Below are 19,419 nucleotides of genomic sequence, written 5' to 3'. Positions count from 1 at the left end.
GGGGGGGGAGCCCGCCGCCGGGCGAGGCAGGCCGGGCGCGGAGGAGACGACCCTCGTGCTCGTCCTCCTCTCCCTCCTCCCGATCAGAAGCCGGCCGGCTGCGCGGTGCGGTGTATCGACTCGGGCGGCGCGGCTCGGAGACGGCGGTGTGCTCCTCGCGCCTTTAGTCGAAGTGTTGTTGCCGTGGAACCTTTTTATTTGTGGCGGTCGCGACCGTCGCCGTGGTCACCATGGTGGACACACTAACAGCCGCCTTTCTCGCCCCTTGGTGCGCAGACAAACTCTGGCTGTCCGGCGGTGACGCGCTGAGATGGCACATCCCCGAGGACCACCACCATCACCACCATCACCACCACCAGCACCATATCCACCGACACCACCACCGGGACGACCGGGACAGAAGTCGGGAGCGCGACGCCGTCCAGGACCTCCAGGCGGCGGCCGCCCTCCGCGCCAGGATAGCCCTGGGTCATGGTGAGTAGCCAGGAAACAAACTGTATACGTAGTAGTTTTTATTTTCAGTGCTTGTCTCCATACGCCCACATGTGTGGTGGTTGCTTCTGGGACTCAATCAAGTCGGACAGAGCTTGTTATCTCGGCCAATTAGACTCCGGGAGCCCCATGTTTGTATCTCTCCGAGTTCCCCTCGCCCCGCCGGGACCGAGCAGCAGTGTCACGCACTTGCCAGAGGAGTAGTACCTACAACGCGCCTCTCCCGCTTAAGTGTTCCGTCTTGAAATGTCATTGTTGTCTGGCGCTTGCACTTCTTGCCGTTATGAATATGCCAAAAGTGCTGCTTGTGGGAGCAGCTCCTGCCTGTTACACAATTAATTTTACCCGCGATAAGCGGCCCCCGCGCTCCTCGCATAGTGTCTGTCAGCTCGTTGCGCGCCCGAGGAGAGAGGTTTATTATTATTCATTTCTTCTGTTTTGGTGCGATAAGGCCTTTAGTCAGTCCTCTTTGGGTTTCGCACTTCTCGTGTGTGCGACCCTGCTGCGGCCGCGCCCGCTCGCACCTCGCACGCACGCTACGCACGCTAAGCGTACTCTCGCCCGTGCACGCTCGTGTACTGAGCTCGTACTGTACTTACGGTAATCAGTCGAAGCCGTCGAACGTACATACTCTCATGTTAATTACGCCCGCCGCTGCTGCGATTATTTTTCGGCGGCCCCTGGGTTTACTTTCCACACACACACACGCGCGCGTTTTGCTCCAGTGAACCACTTTCGTGTGCGTAAGTACGGCTCAGTTTATCCGCGCGCGGAGCGCGGGGGCCCACCACCACACCATACGGCCATAGCAGCCAGCCGGAAGATGTTCTGATTTTTTGAACGTGATACTGTGCCTGGGACCATGTTGCTAACATTTCCATTGGAAAAGATAAATATATAAAAAAATGGGCAGAAACATAGTTGCTTACTGCCGTGTCGTGCCGGTAAAGTTGGGTACTTAAAGTTGCGAAAAAAAAAGTAGCGTATTAAAAATGGCACTGTTTCGCGTTGTGGGTTCGTGCATGTGCATTGATAGTTTAGCATGCGGCGCTCTCGGGCACTGTACAACCGCCACACGGCACGGGCACGGGGCAGCTTATCGCACTTATTCTCTTTTATTTCGCCAAATGAACGTCTTTGGGAGCCGTATAGCGCAGCTGTGTGTGGCGTTATTTCCCGTTGGAAGTATACAAATTAAGGCTCATTGCTGACGGCGCGGCGTGGCGCGGCGGTGCGGTGGTCACTTGGTCAGTCACGCAGCCTGTATCCATCATGTGTGTGTGTGTGTGTGTGCGGCGCTGACTTTGTCCGTCCCGCTCTTCCCATCTTGAATGTGTCTCGTTTTTTTCTCTCTCTTCTCGCTGCTTTTTTGCTACATTTTTTCGCCGGCTCGCCTTTGTCCTTGATGCGCGCGCTGCTACTGTGGGCGAGATTCCGCACATATGCAAAACCATTTTTTTCAAATGTACATTTTTTTGGCCGTCCGTCATTTGCGGCATTTTGAGTGTAATGCCGTCATTGTCCACCGGCCTCCCTCGATTTGCATATCGCGGAGGTTTAGGATGGGAACCCTGCGAATCGCTGCATAATAATAATAGTCGTATAGCTAGCCGATTTTTTTTTCTCTCTCTCTCTCTCGTCCTTTCCTATCTCCCTCCCTGCCCCTGCACCTGACCACGCGGCTCGTCCCCTCCGCGCTGACTCCCAAATCACAAGCGATGACTCGACAGCGGTATGCATATGGGACGAGAGAGGGGGACGCGGACGCCTCGATCTTTCTTTTTACTTATTTTTTTGCTTTTATGTATGTTGTATGTTTTATCGGTCGTCCGCTTGAATAACAACACGATATTCCCCGCTTGTCCAAATACCCCCTCAGCTGTTTTTTTTTTCTCTATGCACGAAATGTTTCTGGCCATGAAAGTCTCGCAATAGGTTACGTTGATTTGCCATTTTATTTTTATTTTTCGCGGCCCCCCGCTAATATTTTCCATCACGACACTGCAGCGCGGGCGGAATTTCGACCACATTGTCGCGCATCACGCAAATGCAGCGAATGTCATCTATGCGGCCGCAGCAGCAGCAGCAACGGCAGAGAGGGACCGAGGCACGAAGGGCCGAGATGGAATCTGTTTGGAAAAAGAGTACATATGCAGGCGAGCGAGGCACGACACGGCGGCGCGAGCGAGAAACAGGGGAGGGGGGAGAGAAACAAAGAGCGACAATGCGGTAATGATTTCCGGCATCAAGTAGCCTCCGGGCGCTTTGCTCGCAGCACCAGCGCGCTGCTCTGGGCATGGGGCGGCAGAGCCCGTGGTGGTTGGTGTGGGGCTCTCGCGTAGAGAAATGACCCTCCTTGCGCGTCGTGCGAAACACTCGCTCATACCATTCATCATTGCCATTCTCGGCACGCTTGTCGCCGGCGCGCTGCTCGCGGGCCCCGGGCCAAGTCGAGCCTTCAGCCGTCGCGTCTCTCCGAGCAGCAAAGGAGTTGGCCGCGATGCGAGCGCGACGAGCACCGCGCGATTGCCTTATTCCCCTCCTCCCGCGCGCGCATGTCGTGTTTTTCGTTTTGGGTTTTATTTTATTTTTCGAATTTCGCCCGCGTAGCAGCCCAGCAGCTCAGCCCGGCTCGGCCCGACCCGACAGGTTGTGGATGGCGCGGCGGTGCTGATCGCCAGTGGACCACGCCAGCTCCCCTGGTCAATGAATAAGAGAAGAGGCCGGTGGTGGAGGAGGAGGAGGAGGAGAAGCTGGCCCACCACCGGCCCGCCGCCGGGGTCACCCCGAGCTGCATGACTTGCACTGAGCCCGAGCCGGGACCATGTACGGAGCGTCCCCATTCCAGCTATACCACCGCCTTGGGTGGGGGTGGAGGGCGAGGACGAGCAGGAGGAGGTGGAGGAGGAGGTCGCCGAGCCAGCGCAGGTGTCGAGCAGTTTTGCCTATACCTATCCCCTGCTCCGCGTCCTGCTCCACCCCCGCCGCGCCGCGCCGCTGGTCTGGTTCTGGTGGACGGATGCAGGTCATTCGCACGGGCGATGGGCAGCGTCCATCAGCATCTGTCTGGCCCGCAGCGGCCCATAGCGTCGGCTCCTCGAGGAGCTGATCACCCTCGCGCCCGCCGCGCTGCCCCCATCATTTCCATGTCAAAGTGTTTGGTCCGGTCCGGCCGCGCAGAGCCCGAGACCCACACTCTACTCACTCTGCGGTGTTTGTTCTCGTTTTATTTCGCGTTGATCGCGCGGGGCGCGCGGGGTCGCCTCATCGATTATGTATTCGCGGCGCCTTCGGGAGAGAGAGTAGGACAGACAGGGCGGAAAGAGCCACTTTGCGCTGCCGTTGCCGCTGTTGCCGCTCGGGGTGCTGCATCCATTCGGCCGCAGCCATTCATTGATTCAGTCGCCAGGTCCGGTCCGGTTCGGGGGCTTCCAAAGCGAGCAAGCAAGAGGTGATGGTGATGGAGGAGCGGGCGCGGCGCGGCGGCGGTGCAGCGGCAATTGTTATTCAGATCCAACCCCTGACCCGCGTGGTGTGGCGGCGTGGCACTGCGTAGCACACACCGGGGAAAGTATGCAGTCGGCAAATTCCTCTCGCCGTGCCAGCAGACAAGACCTTCTCTTCCCCTCTCCCCCTCCCCCCCCCTCTCTCTCGCTCTCTCTCTCTTGCTCTCTCTCTCTCTCTCTTGCTCTCTCTCTCTCGCTCTCTCTCTCTCGCTCTCTCTCTCTCTCGCTCTTTCTGTCTTTCTCACGCGTGGCTCCCCCCCCCCTCTGTGTGCATTCCCTCCCCCTTCTCTGTTTTCCCTATACCGACTGACCCTCGTGTCCGGCAGCGCGAGCGGCGCTCACTCACCCACACGGCCAGACGCCCTCCTCCTGGCCCTCCCCCAACACCCCCCGCACGCCGCCGCACCGCATTTGCACTCAGTTTTCGTGCATAATGCCATGGCAACGTAATACTGCACGTCGGGGATCTTTGGCACACACAGACACACACGCTGTGCATTATGAGCGATGGCCACGTGTGTGTGTGTGCGTCTACGAGGGGATAACTGTCGCGTGCGAAATTCGGCGCGGAATATCATTATTACCAAATGAGGCTGGCCGAGGAGGGTGGCCGAGGCCGGGGGAGCCGTCGGGTCGGCGAGGTCCAGCAGCAGCGGTGCGCGGCGGGGTCGCGGCCTCTACTACCTTGCCCTATGCCGCTGACCACCACCACCCCCGACCTCCTTTTCGGCCGCGGCCTTCTCCCATCTCCTTTCTCGTTGAATTGGAATTCAAATATTTATTGAAGGGCGAAAAGAAAAGGGCAGAGGGCAGGGCGAGGCTCGGCGCGGCGGGGGGTCAGGTCGCGAGCGTGTTTGCGTTATAGCCTTGTTGACCACGCCGAGGAGAGGAGGGTATTTATTCGGGGCCGCTCGCCATCTGGCTGGTTGCCTTACCGGTTACCTGGTTGACTGCCGCCGCTGCCGGTGGCAGTGGTGGTTTGCCTGTGTCGTCTGCCCTCTGCTGCTGCTGTACTTTTCCCGGACTGACCTTTTTATTTTTTCGTTTGTTTTCTCGTAAAATGTAATCGACGGGCGTTTTCACGGTGGTTAGGTTCGGGCAGATGGGGGTGGTCGGGGAGGAGCGCGGCGCGGTGCACCCACTCCTCGTAATGTATTCAGACCCCGCCGCGCTCCCGCCCGACGGCCGACGGGACGGCACGGCCCTCCGCCGGTTGGCTGCGTCGGGCGGGGGAGTCAGGCCGGGCTGGCCAGCTGCCCGCGGGCCGCCGCTGCTGTTGCTGCTGCTGCAGTGTGGGCAGCCGGCCGGCGCGGGCTGGACCAGCGGGAGTCTGCTGCATCCAGTCAGTATCTACTCATCTCTCGGTGGAGCAGCAGTAGCGGCGGCGGAGGAGGAGGCGTCTCGCGCGCCGACCGCGGCCGGTTTCCCTCCTGCTACGCCGCGCCACGACACGCCTTCATGGCACTCGGCCGGCCATCATGAGCTTGTCGCCGCCGTGAGCCAAGACACCGCCATGACGCTCGCCTTCCTGCTGCCGGGTGAGTGCGCCTGGTGGGTGTTGGCTTGGCCACCGCCCGCCCGTTGGGTAGGCCACCATCCGCCTGTTAGGTAGGCCACCATCCGCCTGTTAGGTAGGCCACCGTCTGCCCGCTGGGTAGGCTACCATCAGCCCGTTGGGTTGGCCACCGTCCGCCCGTTGGTTAGGGCACCGTCCGCCTGGCGGGTAGGCCACCGTCCGCTCGCTGGGTAGGCTACCATCAGCCCGTTGGGTGGCCACCGTCCGCCCGTTAGGTAGGCCACCGTCCGCCTGGAGGGTAGGCCATCGTCCGCCCGTTGGGTAGGCCACCGTCCGCCCGCCAGGCCGGCGTTAGGCAGCCCGCCTCTCTCCGCCGTGCTGCGGGGCGCGGCTCGCCCCATGATGTTGGCGCTCGTAGAGGGGGTTTAAATCTCCCTTACGCGCGCCCCAAAAGTAAAAGCCATTAGTTGTTGGCAATGAGCGCGCGCAGCCCCTTTACTTCGTGGAGGGGTGGGTGCGGGGCGGCACCAAACTCATCGCTTTCATATTTCCCGCTGTTCTCCGCGCCGCCGGGCCCTCCCTTTCCTTCCCCCCTGCTCTGCTTCCGCCGTTTGCTCCCAGTTTACTTTCGGCCCAGCGGCCAGAGGGGTCATATATACTTTTCTTGACTGGGCTGCTGCCGCCGCCGCCGTCGGGGCAATTTTCGCCCCCTTCCCCTGAAGCCCCCCTGCCCGCCCCGCTCTGCGCTCGTTTCGCTCGCTTCTCTGCCTTTGGTCTGTGATTTGGCCGCGCTGCTAACTGGTTTGTCATCATCGGATTTCATTTGCAGCAGCAGCAGCGCCGGCCGCTGTGTGTGTGCGGTATAACTGAGATTTATGTGGCCGGTCGTATATGCGATGATGGCGCACTAATTGTAGTAGTACGCGGGAGCTCCAGGGGTGGCCAGACGCGCACTCTGCCACAGCGCGCACGGTGAGTGCCGGGCGGGGCGGGTGGGCGCCGGCGCCGACAGTGGTGCATACGTGAGTGTCGCCTTAGCGTGCCGAGTGATTATCCCCCTTCCTCTTTTCATATTCGGATTCTTTCACCTCTCTCTCTCTCCCTCTTTACTTCTCCGCCCTCGTCAGCCTTATCCGGATCCATTGTATCGTCATTATTATTATATATTGGGGAGCAGGGACTCTCGTCTTGGCCGGACGGACGCACCCCCCCCCTCCTCCTCCTTCCCCCTTCATCTACCTCAGCAGCAAATGTCATAATAGCACTCTGGAAGCATGAGTCATTAGTTCCGATTTCTCAAAGCGGCCCGGCCGCCTCCGGGGCCCCGACCTGGCCGGGAAATAACAAGGCCTGGCGGCGGCGGCGCTGCTGCCCCGGGGCGTAACTCCCCTGCCCGCCGCCCCCGCCCCTGCAGGGCCCGCGCCCCGCCTCGTAGAAGGAGTACGAAGAAATGGCGTGTGTTTTTGGGGGTGGCGATGATTGTCCCTAATTTTCCGAGGCTTTTCTGCGAACGGAGCGGACGGTGGCGTCGTCGGCGCCTCTGCGCTTGCTGCTGCTGCTGCTGCTGCTGCTGCTGCTGCTGCTGCTGCTGCTGCTGCTGCTGCTGCTGCTGCTGCCGGGGCCCCAGCCAGGCCCCGCCGGCGCCGCCCCCACCCTGCCCCCGTCCGGTCCAAACGACCCCACCGCTGCAGCTTTTATTACTTTTCCGTTAATTACGATAAATTGAGCAGAACAAATTTAATGTCGACACCATACTCCTCCGCGCGCACCACCTCGCCTGCTCGGGCGCGCCCGCTGCTGCTGCTCGCCTCGGCCCTCTATAACAATAAATATAACCGCGTCCTTCTAGCGACCGTTTCGCATTCTTCCACTGCTATAAGCGTCGCGGACCATCTTCTCTAGGACTCTAGCGGAGGGCGGCGCGGAGGGGCCCAGCGGACGGACGCGCGCATCTGCTTAGGCCGCGGCCCGGTCCGGCCTGGGGCCTGGGGGATTGAGGGATTGCGGCGGGTTTGTTGACGTGCGTGCACCTGCCTCACTCGCAACCCTCTCCTCCTCCCCTCTCTCTCTCACTCGCTCTCCAGCGGCCTCCCGAGGTCGCAAACGAGAGAGAGGGAAAGAGGGAGGGAGGGAGGGAGAAGGGGAAAGCAAGCAGGGGGAAGGGGGGGGGTTAGAGACAAAAGGCAGAGAGCATAGGCGCGCGTGCTTGTCTGCTGCTCGCATGTCGCTCCCGGCGGCTCAGCTCTGCATCGACAGCGACACTGACCTGGATCGACGGCCCGGGGGCAGCAGGCGCGGGGCCCTGTGTCAGGGTCATGGCGGGGACCCGGCGGGGACCCGGCGGGGACCCGGCGGGGACCCGGCGGCACGTCGTTAGCACCTGCAGGTGCGGCGCTGCAGCCGGAGCCCCGCAGCTGGGCACGTGAGCTTGCCAGCCGAGCCATCAGTGATATTTCAGCATCCGCGACCGCATCAGCAGCAAGCCGCTGTGCTTGTGATGACACAAGCACCGGAGGCTGACGGCGGCGTGCTCTGAATGCCAACGACACGGCGGCGGTCTCCTCCTCCTCCTCTCCTCATTGGCACCAATATAAAACGTCGCTAAATCGAGCCGACGCAGTGTACTACTACACTTGCTGCTGATGCTGATCAGGCGAGGTCCTTTTGTATACGAGGGCGGCTCGGGGTCACTTTGTCTTTTGTTTTAAAGTCCAGCGGTGGCTTGGGCGGGCGAGCGGCGACGGCGGCGCCCGTCGGCCCTGCATACCTAAAGGCCCCTAATTACACACAGACACACAGACACACATACACGCACACACAAAAATCGTACCCTTGACGTACCCTTTTGAGCGGCCGTGGAATGGCGGCGCGCGGGGCGGTGGCGTGGCGTAGCGTCGCGCATCGTCGTCGTCGGCGAGTCGTCGTCCGGACAGTCGGTCCGTCCGTCCGCCTGACGGACGCGGCCAGTTTGATGTGGATCTGTCCCGCGGGTGATGGATCTGTCTGTCTCCGCTGCTCGCTCGGCTTTGCCTGCAAAAGGCCTCCTGCCGCCGCATGCCGCCGCCGCCGCCGCCGGTGCTCCAAAGGGCCGAGCGGAGCCTGAGCGGCCGCGCAGCGCTTTTTACTGCCGTTTAATACATTTGCATGTTTGGCCGATTTCCCTCCTTTGGCCGGCCGCGCCGCCCGCCGTCCCCCCGGTCGGGCCACGGAGGGATGAGGCGTGATGAGACGGTCGGAGGAGGAGCAGCAGGAGGACCAGAAGCGGTCAGACAGAAGCAGCACAAGGGGTTTTTTGCTGATCGCGTTTATTAACGTGCACACCATACGACCCACACGACGATGATCCCGCCACCACGAATACGACCGCTACGACCAACGACCACCCTGCCCTGCCACTGCTGCTGTTGCTGCTGTTGGTGGCAAGCAAGCGACCAGTAGCAAGTATATAATTTGTCGACGTAATTAATTTTTGCCAACGGTCTTATGAGCAGTGCTGCTGGTGGCGGCGGCGGCGGCGGTGCTGCGCTCGGCTGGGTGCGCCGGGCCCTGGGCCGGGCCGGACCGGGCCGGGCGGTGACATAAAGATGTGGTTAATTGGCTGTCGGTTGCACCGCTGGGCCGGGCCGCCGCCGGGGTTGTGGTGGTGGTTGTGGTGGTCCGTGCGTGCGTGCGTGCGCTCGTGTGCGTGTGCGTTTGTATGTATGTGCGCGGGCTTTGTGGCTGCGACAAGTCGCCTCTGTTGCACTCGGGGAGACGCTGTTTGACTCTCCATAGAGCGCACTTAAATATACACTCGTGGGCGGGGGGTTCGCTAATCTTGCGCCGCGACGCCGTGACGAGCTGCTCCGGCGGCGTCGGCAGCGCGCCCGCTTGGCGCCGGCGTCTCTCTCTCTGCAGCAGCGGCGGCAGGGCACTCGGCGGCGTCACAGGCGTCGCGTGACCGCAACCAATCCGACCGGAGTAGCCTCAGCAGCCTCGACCGTGTTTAGTTATTCATACCAATAACTCGGAGCGGAACCCCCTCCCCCTCTCTCAAACCTGCCCTTCGACACCGCGGCGGGCGCTCTCCCTCTCTCCCTTTCTCTCCCTCTCTCTCTCTTGCTTTTCCTCTCTCTTGCTCTTCCTCTCTCCGTCTCTCACTCCTCTCGCCACCACCCCTCCCCTCCTCTCATCTCAGTACCGTGCCTGGCGATCTATCAATAGCATTTATTAATGTCGTTTTTGTTAATTATTGCGATGCCTTATGAAAGAGGAGATATATGCAGCCATAAAACGGAGCAGGGGCCTTCGCCTGGAGCCTGCAGCAGCAGCCTCGGCTGTGCCTCCTCGGCGGTGGCCGGGCGGGGCTGGCCCCGGAGCGAGCGCCCCGGTGGTGTCTCATCGGGAATATTAAGGTTTTTCAATTCGGACCGCACGCCGCCGCCGCATGTGCGTGTGCAATGCCGTTATTGCCGATGGGGGGGCACATCTTGTGTTATTTTATCTTTTTCATTTTCACGTTCCGACAGTGTAGTAAGTACGTACCGCCGAAAACACTCCACATCGAGGAGCCCCGCAACTTGTTTCGCGCCCTTTGCTGCGGCTCGCCGTGGTCGACGCCGTCGTCGAGGTGGTCCCCCTCCAGGTCCCCCTCCGGGTGCCCGTCGTGGAGGTGGTCGCCCTGGTCGCCGGCGCCGCCGTCCTCACGCGAGGTGCCGCGCGCGGTAGTTAAAGGAGACTTTACTGCGTATGACTTTAATTAGCACATGCAGGCAGGGCCCCTGGAGCCGCCTGCAGCCGCCTGCAGCCGCCTGGAAACGCGCCGGCCGGCCCCGCGCGGCGGCGCCGGTGCACCGACGCTATGTGTCGTACGGCACGCCGGGCTCCGATATGACGACGCACTGCTTGGTGTGCGCGGTCGGTTGGCGGCCAAAAGCTTCTCACCTCGCTCCTGCTGCTGCTGTTCGAGCTCTCGAGTGTTGTTATTTCGAGTCTGATTTATACAGCCGCGCTGCCCGAGCTGCAGCTGAGGTTGTAATTGGAAGATGGAGGCGACGGTGATGTCGTGTGCGCGGCGTACAGTAGCGGATGACGCCCGCCTGAGCAGTAGAGCCACGAGCCCGATGGTCAAGCTGCAACAGAGTCCGCGCGACCTAAAAATCCTGTCGTTAGGTTCATTTTTTGTGCCGGTTACCTAACCGGCGGCGGCCTATTGTAGCGTCGCTGTTGTATTTTATTTCCTTTTGCATAGATGGGTTGCGATGATGACTCAATTCCGCCGCTGCACAGCGCGCGTTAGTCCTAACAGCGCCCACTGTGCATGTGTTTTGTGTCATTTGAATAATTCGCTGGAGTAGCCTGGCCGTAACCAGCGGGGGCGGGCGGGCGGGGGGAGGAGTGCAGCAGGCCTTGGCGCCAAAGTACAAATTGCAGCGCTCGCCGGGGTATTTTGCATGCGCACACGCCTGCTCCCGCCCCGGCCCCGACATCAGGTGTTGTTGCTCTAATTAAATTATCGGGCCGGTGTCGTGGAGGGAGAGAGAAGGGGGGGAAGCGGCGGGGGAGATTGCGAGCCGAGATGAAAGGCGCCTCGTAGCGACGCATGTTTTACGAGCGCAGCAGCGGCTGCAGGAGGAAGGTCCGGCGGCGGCCGGCGGCTTGTAAATGAGCAGCAGAATCAGCACGGTACGGCGCCCGCCCCGCCAGCGCCGGAATAAAGCAGGAGCAGAGCTTCTCTTTCTGAGACTGTATTACTGTATTATATCCTGGCCGTGAAAACCAGTACGGTATTTTGAACGTTTTAGCGCGGCCAGCTTCGAGCTAATTTAGCAGAGGCTTGCATGTAAAAAACACAAAACAAAAAGTGAAATAAAAGAAAAAGTTGGAGCGCGTGGGTGTTGTGCGTGGAGCCGGCGGTGGCCCGAGGGTGGGGTGGGGTTTGGGGGGGAAGCAAGACGGAAGTAAGAACAGGTACCATTTCCGGCGAGGAATTCGCTCCCTGGCGACAGCCGCCGTCCAGTCGCACCCGGTACCCGGTGGTATCAAATGGTTTATCTCGTGGCTCGTCAGCGTCAGTCCGTGAGTCTAACTGGCGGGGCGGGGCAGCTGCCAGCGGGCTATGGCCACCTCAACGTTCGGCAGCAGGAGGGACTTCATGAAGTAAAGACGCGCGCGTCGATTGAATGCCGAGTAAATCCTTTTGGTGCGTCCGGGCGGGGCGTGCCTGGCGGGCGGGCGGGCTGCGGTGTCGAGCTTTGTGGAGGAAGAGTAAACTACACGTGGCCGATGGAGCGATCAGAGGATCGGCCTGCGGGCGGGCGGGGGCGGCTCCCCCAGCCCCACACGCGACTCTACTCGAGGGTCCGGCGCGGCGGCCCTGTCCTCGCTCCGGGCGGAGGCTGGGGGGCCCGGAGGCTTGGGTGCAGCGCGGGGTCCTTTGTCGCCACGGCTGCAGCAGCAGCCGTCGCCAGGTCGTGAGGTTACATAGACGGGGATATAGACTTACTTTTTATTTTCTTCTTTACACTATTTGCCTCCTGGTCGGCTTGCTCACCTCGGGCCTTCTGCGAGGCAACCCCTTTTTGCCGCAATGCGGCCAGAGTGCGGGTGACATCTGCCAGCTCGACCTTCCGCAACTCCAGCGGAGTGGGGGCCAAAAGTCCTAAACCGTGGTCTTGAGCAGACGACGGCCGAGGACGGTCCAGGCCAGCCCGAGCCCGAATGAGACGGCTCCGAACGCATCGTATGCCTCAACACTCGCTTGTTATTGTCATCAAAGGGGAAGAGCGAAAAAAACATAATCAATACGTCCGCATGACCGGGGAGCAGGGCGGATGCTGTGATCCGCGTCGCGAATGTCGTCGTCGTTGTCCTCGTCCCCGCGGAAGGAAAGGAGAAAAATGGTCGCGGCCTGCTAGTTCCTCTGCGAGTTCCTTTGATGGCTCGTGCACGTGGTGGTGGTGGCGAGGAGGGCACAGGACTGCTGCGCTCAACCCGTAAAATGGGAATAATAGTAAAAAGGACGACGAGCGTCCTCGCGACAAAGAGGGGGGAATGAACGGATGCCGTGCGTGCGTGTGTGTGTGCGCGGGCAGGGGGAAAACGCTCCGGTGACGCTAAGGTGTGTGTGTTGTGTGTGTGTGTGCAGGCTCGCGCTCGCGCGTGGCGGACACACGCAGCGGGGACTCGATTGTGTGTGAGTGTGTGTGTCCGACCTGCCGCCGCCGTCGCTGGTCGGGGTGCTGCTGCTGCTGCCGGGGTCGGATCGGCTCGGATGCTCGGGTCGGCACCCCTTTCGTCCCTCCTTTTCCTTTTTATTAACCTTCGGGTCCCCGCCCGGGGCGCGGTGCGCTCCGGCCGTGCGTCTTATTTACTTATCACCCCCCTCCCCTCCCCTCTTTTCCTCCCCCTTCTCCGCGAACATACCTGCGCACACGTAACGCCTCGCGCCGCCGTGTGCCGTCACGTCGGCTTTAAGGTATTTGAGCAGAAGGAAACTTACTTCTCTCTTACAGATTCGGATTAAGGATTTGTAGGTGGGGGATGATGGCTGGGCTGGAGGGAGGGAGAGGTTTATCGGGGGTGGTTTTTAGCAGCATTGAGGATTGAAAAGGGTAGGGGGAGGGGGGTTCGTTACTCCATTCGTGTGTGCTCGTTCGTTACACCGCCGCGGCGGGTCGCTGCTGTGGCAGACGTCATGCAGGTCATGCCGTCGATGCGGCGTGAAGGATGTGACGGCGACACGTAACGAGCTACAGCGGCGGCAGCAGCAGCAGCAGCCTCGGCGAGCCTCCACGCCACCACAGGGGGCCTCCCCGCGAGGAGCCCCCCCCCCTCTCCCCCTTTCCTCCTCGTTTCGTATCGCTACAAAGATGGATGCTAATTAATCGCGCGTTCTGCGGTGAACCTCATACTCGAGGCGGGCCGGGCTAGCGCCGATTAGCGCGTGTAATGCACAAAGGTGTGACTCGAGGTGGAACCCAACCTCTCGAGACCTAACGAGGCAGGAAGGAGTGGTAACTATATCCCACCCACGTGCACAGAGAGAGAGAAACAGAACTGCGCTGGTGGTGTTCTGCGTTTATGTTTTGACTCGTATGTGACTTTTTTTTGTTGTTTTGTGTGTTTACAGACCGACTGACCAACGGCGACGCGGCCAGCGACGATGAGGACCGAAGCGTCGGCGGCAGCGACGTGGCCGACGACGTCCTCCACCTCGCCCAGGACGACGACTCGAGAGACTCCACCCGGAGGACGGATGTAAGTAGTTGGCGCTCGCGGTACTATGGTGGTGTAGTGCTGGTCGTCGTCGTGGTGGTGCTGCTGCTTGTGGTGGTTATGGCGGACCATAAAAGCAACAAGCTGCTCGCTGGCCGGGCCGGCCGCACGCCACCTCTTATTACAGGCCCCCCCTGATGGAATGATATGCAGGCAGCGGGCCAGCGGCCCCCCGCCGCCCCCGGCTACGCGATGCCACCGCCTTGAGTCGTTTTTTGGCGACAGCCAGGAGGCGGAATGTGTATTGTAATGACTGTCCTCGCGGCCTCGGATAAGATCGGGCAGTTTGTCTCCCCAGGCGGCGACGGCGACGGCGGCGGCGGGCGGGAGCAAGCGAGAGAGCGGGGCTGGCTGGCTGGCTACTTGTGGCTGCTCAGGGGGGAATGGAATGATGCAGTGGTGCAGCAAGCAGAAGGGGTTGTTGGGTCGGGGGGGAGGAGGGTGCGTGCCAGTAATGAAAGGGAAAGGAAGTGGAGAGTCAGTCATTCTTCAGTGGTCGCCCAATCGAAAAGGGGGAGGAGGAGAAGGGGAAGTGGGGGCATCGATTCCTTGCCCGCAGGGTCCCCCTGTGCAATAAATACGGCCGACACCTCCCTGTGAGGTAATCGCGCCCCATCGGCTGTCGGAGCCGAGCTCGGGCGCGGCGGGGCGCGGCGGGGCGCGGCGGGGCGGCCAGCAGCAGCAGCAGGCAGTAAAGGGACACATTGTGTCGCACAGCAGCAGCAGCGCGCGCGGGGCTTCCGGCCGTGGCGTTTATTTCGCAATGGTCCGAGCGGAGCAAGAGGGGGGGGGGGGAGGGTATCAGAAGCATCGTGTGTAGCGAGTCGTTGCAAGAGCAGCGCGCGGAGAGAAGTTGGAAACAGTGAGTAAGTAGCCAGGGGACTGGGGGCTTGCTGGCGCACAAGATGAATGGCTAAGAGCCCGGCGATCGTCCCCAGCGGGATTAAAATATCCGATCCGGTCCGGCCCTGCGTCCGGCCCGGGCGGCTCGCGGGGCGCAGCTGGGGAGGGTGGCCCGGCCTGAGGGCTCCTCGGCCGGCCGGACACACTCGGCTCGGCCCCACCTCCATTATTTATCCGCGAGGTCCGAGAGCGGCCCGGGTGATAATGCAGGCGCTGCCGCCCTGAATGGAGCGGCGCCCGATAAAGGGTAGCGCCTCGTCAGCCCGCCGCCGCGGGAGCCGGAGCGGAGGGAAGGCCGGCCACTTCCCCCGCCGGAGGGACCCACGAGGACCGAGGGACCCGGAGGGGCGCCCAATCCAATTTCCCGTCTAATATGGAGATGTCGCTCCGTCTGTCCGCCCACTCCCGGGAGGAGTGGATAAACCACTTGATAAATAAAGTTTGTCGGTGCCGGCCCCGCCCCGGCGCCGGCGCTCGCCCCCCGCAGGGTCACCTGTTGCGGTGTCATGTCGCCGCTGCTGTGCGCTCGCGTCCCCCTCGCTCACCCGCCCTCTTTTTCTCTTGTGTGTTGCAGGGTGACTCCCCCGCGGTGACGCGCGGCCCCGGCCTGCCCAGCAGGCCGTCCACCTCGCCCTCGTCGGGCATCAGCAGCCACGTGACCTCGTCGGCGGGCGCCTCGCTCGGCGGCAGCCCCGCCACGGGCGCGGGCGCCGGCCTCGGCGCCAACCCCAACCTCAGCGCCATCGCCGCGCTGCAGGCCGGACAGCTATCGCAGGTGAGTCAGCATGCGCTGCTCTCATGCCCGCCGCCGTCTTCGGCTCCCTCCGCGCTCCACGGTGCTGACGATCCGATCCGCCTTGATTTGCAGATGATGGGACTCAACCCTCAGAGCCAGCTCCTCCTCCAGAGCCAACTGGCGAACGCGGCCGGGGCGGGCCTTCCCTCGTCGCTGGCCGGGCTCGCGCCCCAGGAGCTGCAGGCGGTGCAGCAGCAGCTGCAGCAACACCACCAGCAGCTCCTGCAGCAGCTGCTGCTCTTCCAGCAGGCGAGCGGCGGCCCGCAGATGCCGGCGCAGGCGCAGTTCTTCCTGCAGAATCAAGTGCAGCAGTCGGTGCAGCAGTCAGTGGCCCAGGCAGCTCAGCAGCTGCAGCAGCTGCAGAAGCAGGGCGCCGTCTCACCGCCCGCCAGGCTAAGCTCGTCGTCTTCGGCAAGATCGTCGGCGTCGTCCGCGGCGCGGGACTCGGACGCGTCCGCCCGGGACAGTCCGCCGTCCGCCGCCACCCTCCAACAGCTGCGGGCGCAGCTGCGGGGGCAGCTGGGAGGTGCGCTTCCGGGTCAGCTCACCCCTATGGCCAGCAAGCAGCCGCAGCCACGCGCTTTGGAGCCCGCCTTGGAGGAGACGACCGACCTCGAGGAGCTCGAGCAGTTCGCGAAAGCTTTCAAGCAACGGCGCATCAAGCTTGGTAAGCGCGTTTTACTTTTCTTTTAATGGACCTCATTTATGCCTGTGAAGCCTTCACTGGATGTTTTCTAACTCACGTATTTTTCTGTATTGCAGGGTTCACGCAGGGTGATGTCGGTCTGGCCATGGGTAAACTCTACGGCAACGACTTCTCGCAAACGACCATTTCGAGGTTCGAGGCCCTCAACCTATCGTTTAAGAACATGTGCAAGCTGAAACCGCTCCTCCAGAAGTGGCTCGAGGACGCGGACAGCACCATGGCGAACCCCAACTCACTCAACAACCCCCTGACGACGCCCGAGGCCATTGGGCGGCGGCGGAAGAAGCGGACGTCCATCGAAACGAACGTCCGGGTCGCCCTGGAGAAGGGCTTCATGGCCAACCCCAAGCCCACGTCGGAGGAGATCACGATGTTGGCCGACAGCCTAGGCATGGAGAAGGAAGTGGTTCGGGTGTGGTTCTGCAACAGGTGAGGGGACTTCGTCCAGTGACCTTTCGAGTACCGCCGTCCGGCGTCAATCCGTAACCACGTCTAATCACCACTGCGTTTGTTGCAGGCGCCAGAAGGAGAAGAGAATCAAGCTTGACGTTCCCGGCATGGAGGGGGGCCAACAAGACTTCCCCATGGACCTCCTCCAACCCCGCGAACGCGAGCGCGACCAGCCCTCCGTCTCCCCCTCAGCAGTCTGTCGGGACCTGGCCAGATAGCCGGAGGCGTCCGGAGGGCCTGGCGTCACCCAAGCCGTCGGCCAAGTCGTCCGGACTCCCCTCAGCATACCAAGCTACCTGCCCTCCACATATCGAGTGGCGGGGCCCGCGTCTGCCCCCCCGACAGTCATGGCTGGACGAAGCCCCACCTACTAAAGTTCCTCTCTACAGTACCAAATAATGTATTACTATGACGAGTTAAGAGAGATACTGTGTTTTAACGTTAGAGTCTTCTAGTTAGAGTGAGAAGTAGGATAGGCACTGCTTACCCTCCAGGGCGAGCGACTCTCCGAGCGGCTCAGTCCCCTTCCTCGGGGCGTAGCGAGGCCCTTGATCTCGCCTTGCCCTTATGGCGCCTCTCTCGCCCCCCCCCCCTTTCCCGCCAAGCCGCGCGCCCCGCCCACCCCGTGCCGACAGTTGGTCCTGAGGATGGACCGCTCTGGGCTGGGATGGGCGAGGCCTCGCGGCACGGCCCCTCTCCCCTCCCCCGGCGCTAACGAGCCTCTACCTGTCTGCAGGGAGAGACTCACGATCCCTGGAGGATAGCAGTGAGTCATGTTAACCCATGTTTGCCTAAGTTTGTTTCTCGCCCATTCCCACCACCGCAAATCTTATTGCGACATTGTTTCGCCCATGTTTTTAAATCACCAAATACCTGACCAAATAATGGTTGGGAGTACCTGATAATGTGGGCTATTCTCCTTTGATATTAATCTGTTGTGTTCTTGCAAAAGCTACTTGTGGCTGAGTCCATAAATCAATTTTGAGTTAACAGTTTTCTTTTTTGTTTTTTCCTTGTTTAATTTGCTCAACTCATTAAAACTTAGTTGTCATATCTTATGTGATTGTAAGCATGGGGTAGAACTCGTGAGTCGGGAAATTTGTCTAGTTGTATGACTGATTTGTTGTTTTCATATGTTTATTATTATTACAGATAATACTATTATTACTGTTTTCCCTTTTTTCCGAAATTAGGGCCTTAAGTACATGTTCGTGATTTGTCTATGTATACCTTTTTTGTGAAAAGTGATCCATACTTTTGCCATTGACATCTGATAATGGAATGTGAAACCAAAGTTATTCTATGTATACCTCATTCATTCCTTTATCGTTCCATAAGAATTTTACAGCTTTTAAACTATTCCTAAGACTGCAACAAATCTAAAAATCCGTGATCTTTTGAATGTTTAATTTATTAAATAAATTCTATTCAATCAATCTAATTCGGTATACTAATTTCCATGTTAGGTGGTGTTCGACCAGCATAGCTTTGCCCTAATTAGTGAGAAAAAAGACATTTGACCTATTATTTGTTTTTGTGCAGAATGTTAGCAAAATTTTCATTCGCAATTTTATAAAAAGTAGGCGATGAATAAAAAAGTTTATGTATAGTGCAATTCAATCTGTGTACATGATTTGTATATGTGATATTTAAATGTTTGGGACTAGTTCGTCTCTAGCTATACGCATTTTATTTGGTCATTTAGAAAATGTTTATTTAAATTATATTTCTGGTAAGAATGTACGGTATATTTGTTCCTACCTCATGAAGTTGTTGTTGCAACTGGTTATCAGCATAAGCAGCAGAAACTATCAAAGTACAGGGTAACAAAGTCATTATATACGTATGTGTGTATGTAAATGTATGTACTGTATGTAAAGTATGTATTATCGGTGTGGCCATGAGTTTTGTGTTAATAATTCCTTAAAATTGTAGAGAATGCAGACTCATTTCTACTGTAATTTTGTTTTGAAATTCAAACAAATACATGCCTTCGATTATTCATCTGTTTATTCCACTACAAAATCTTTTCCTCTCTTACCCACACGGTAACAATAACACTGAATACCGCAAATCGACTTTAAAACATTCAGACCGCTCCTACCATAGTTACTGGGGCATATATAGTACTTAACACATTCCCGGGAGCATTTCGTTTGTCCGACCTTTCTCGCGTCACAAGGAGAAGGGACTGTACACAACGTGACGACGAAGACGTCCCCGTTTGTCGCTACATGGTTGTAACCGACACGGCCAACGCCAACGGCCACCGGCCAGCTTCTTCAGAACCGACTGTAGGAATAAGTCCGCTCGGCGTCGTAAATGCTCACGCCCCTCTTTCCCCACCCGGACAAAAATTTAAAAAATATGGGGGAGTACTTTCCTCATCCAACCCCACCGCAGTCGTAGGCGACTTCTGAGTTCGGAACGGAATCAGCCGCGTCCAACCGCGTCCACATCGACAAGTTCCGTCCGACCTCACCAAAGGAACCCCCAAAAAGTTATTGCCAGGAGGTGGACCTGACTGGCCACCTACTCAGCCACAGCAGGTCCCGCAAAAAAAGGCGCCTCGACCAGGAATCGATCCCTCGCCCGCCGGTGTTTAGTGGACCAAGCCCCGGCACGCTCGCCACTCGGCTGTCGGCTCCACTTCGGATCTGTCAGGTCAGCACTCGGTCCCGCTCAACGGCCTTGGTCTTCCGGGTAAAGCAGGTGGTCAAGTCCACCTCCTCATGGCGCTGAAGCCCGGGTCGAATAACACGGGAAATGGCCAAGAAATGAGCGCCGCGCGCGC

The 19,419-nt window shown here is 59.6% G+C and overlaps 1 protein-coding gene across 3 annotated transcripts in view; it reads left to right on the top strand.

Annotated features, from left to right (window-relative positions):
• The window catches only part of LOC113203363 (protein nubbin-like), a 58,438-nt gene extending 39,811 nt beyond the window's left edge, over positions 1 to 18,627 (top strand). The window contains exons 3-8 of one of the 3 annotated variants that reach the window (XM_052271305.1): positions 277 to 474; positions 13,625 to 13,752; positions 15,248 to 15,448; positions 15,542 to 16,136; positions 16,232 to 16,604; positions 16,700 to 18,627. In XM_052271305.1, coding sequence (XP_052127265.1) covers positions 277 to 474; positions 13,625 to 13,752; positions 15,248 to 15,448; positions 15,542 to 16,136; positions 16,232 to 16,604; positions 16,700 to 17,024 — 1,820 coding nt within the window. In that variant the 3' untranslated portion in view covers positions 17,025 to 18,627. Of the gene's footprint in view, positions 1 to 276; positions 475 to 5,318; positions 5,537 to 13,624; positions 13,753 to 15,247; positions 15,449 to 15,541; positions 16,137 to 16,231; positions 16,605 to 16,692 lie in introns of those variants that run through there. The other 2 variants (XM_052271306.1, XM_052271307.1) reach the window with 2 other exon arrangements.
• Positions 18,628 to 19,419: the final 792 nt, after the last annotated feature.

Source organism: Frankliniella occidentalis, unplaced genomic scaffold, assembly GCF_000697945.3.
Source record: "Frankliniella occidentalis isolate FOCC.00 unplaced genomic scaffold, Focc_3.1 Scaffold157, whole genome shotgun sequence".
In the NCBI taxonomy this organism is placed as follows: domain Eukaryota; kingdom Metazoa; phylum Arthropoda; class Insecta; order Thysanoptera; family Thripidae; genus Frankliniella; species Frankliniella occidentalis.
This window is presented reverse-complemented; position numbering and strand designations above follow the sequence as displayed.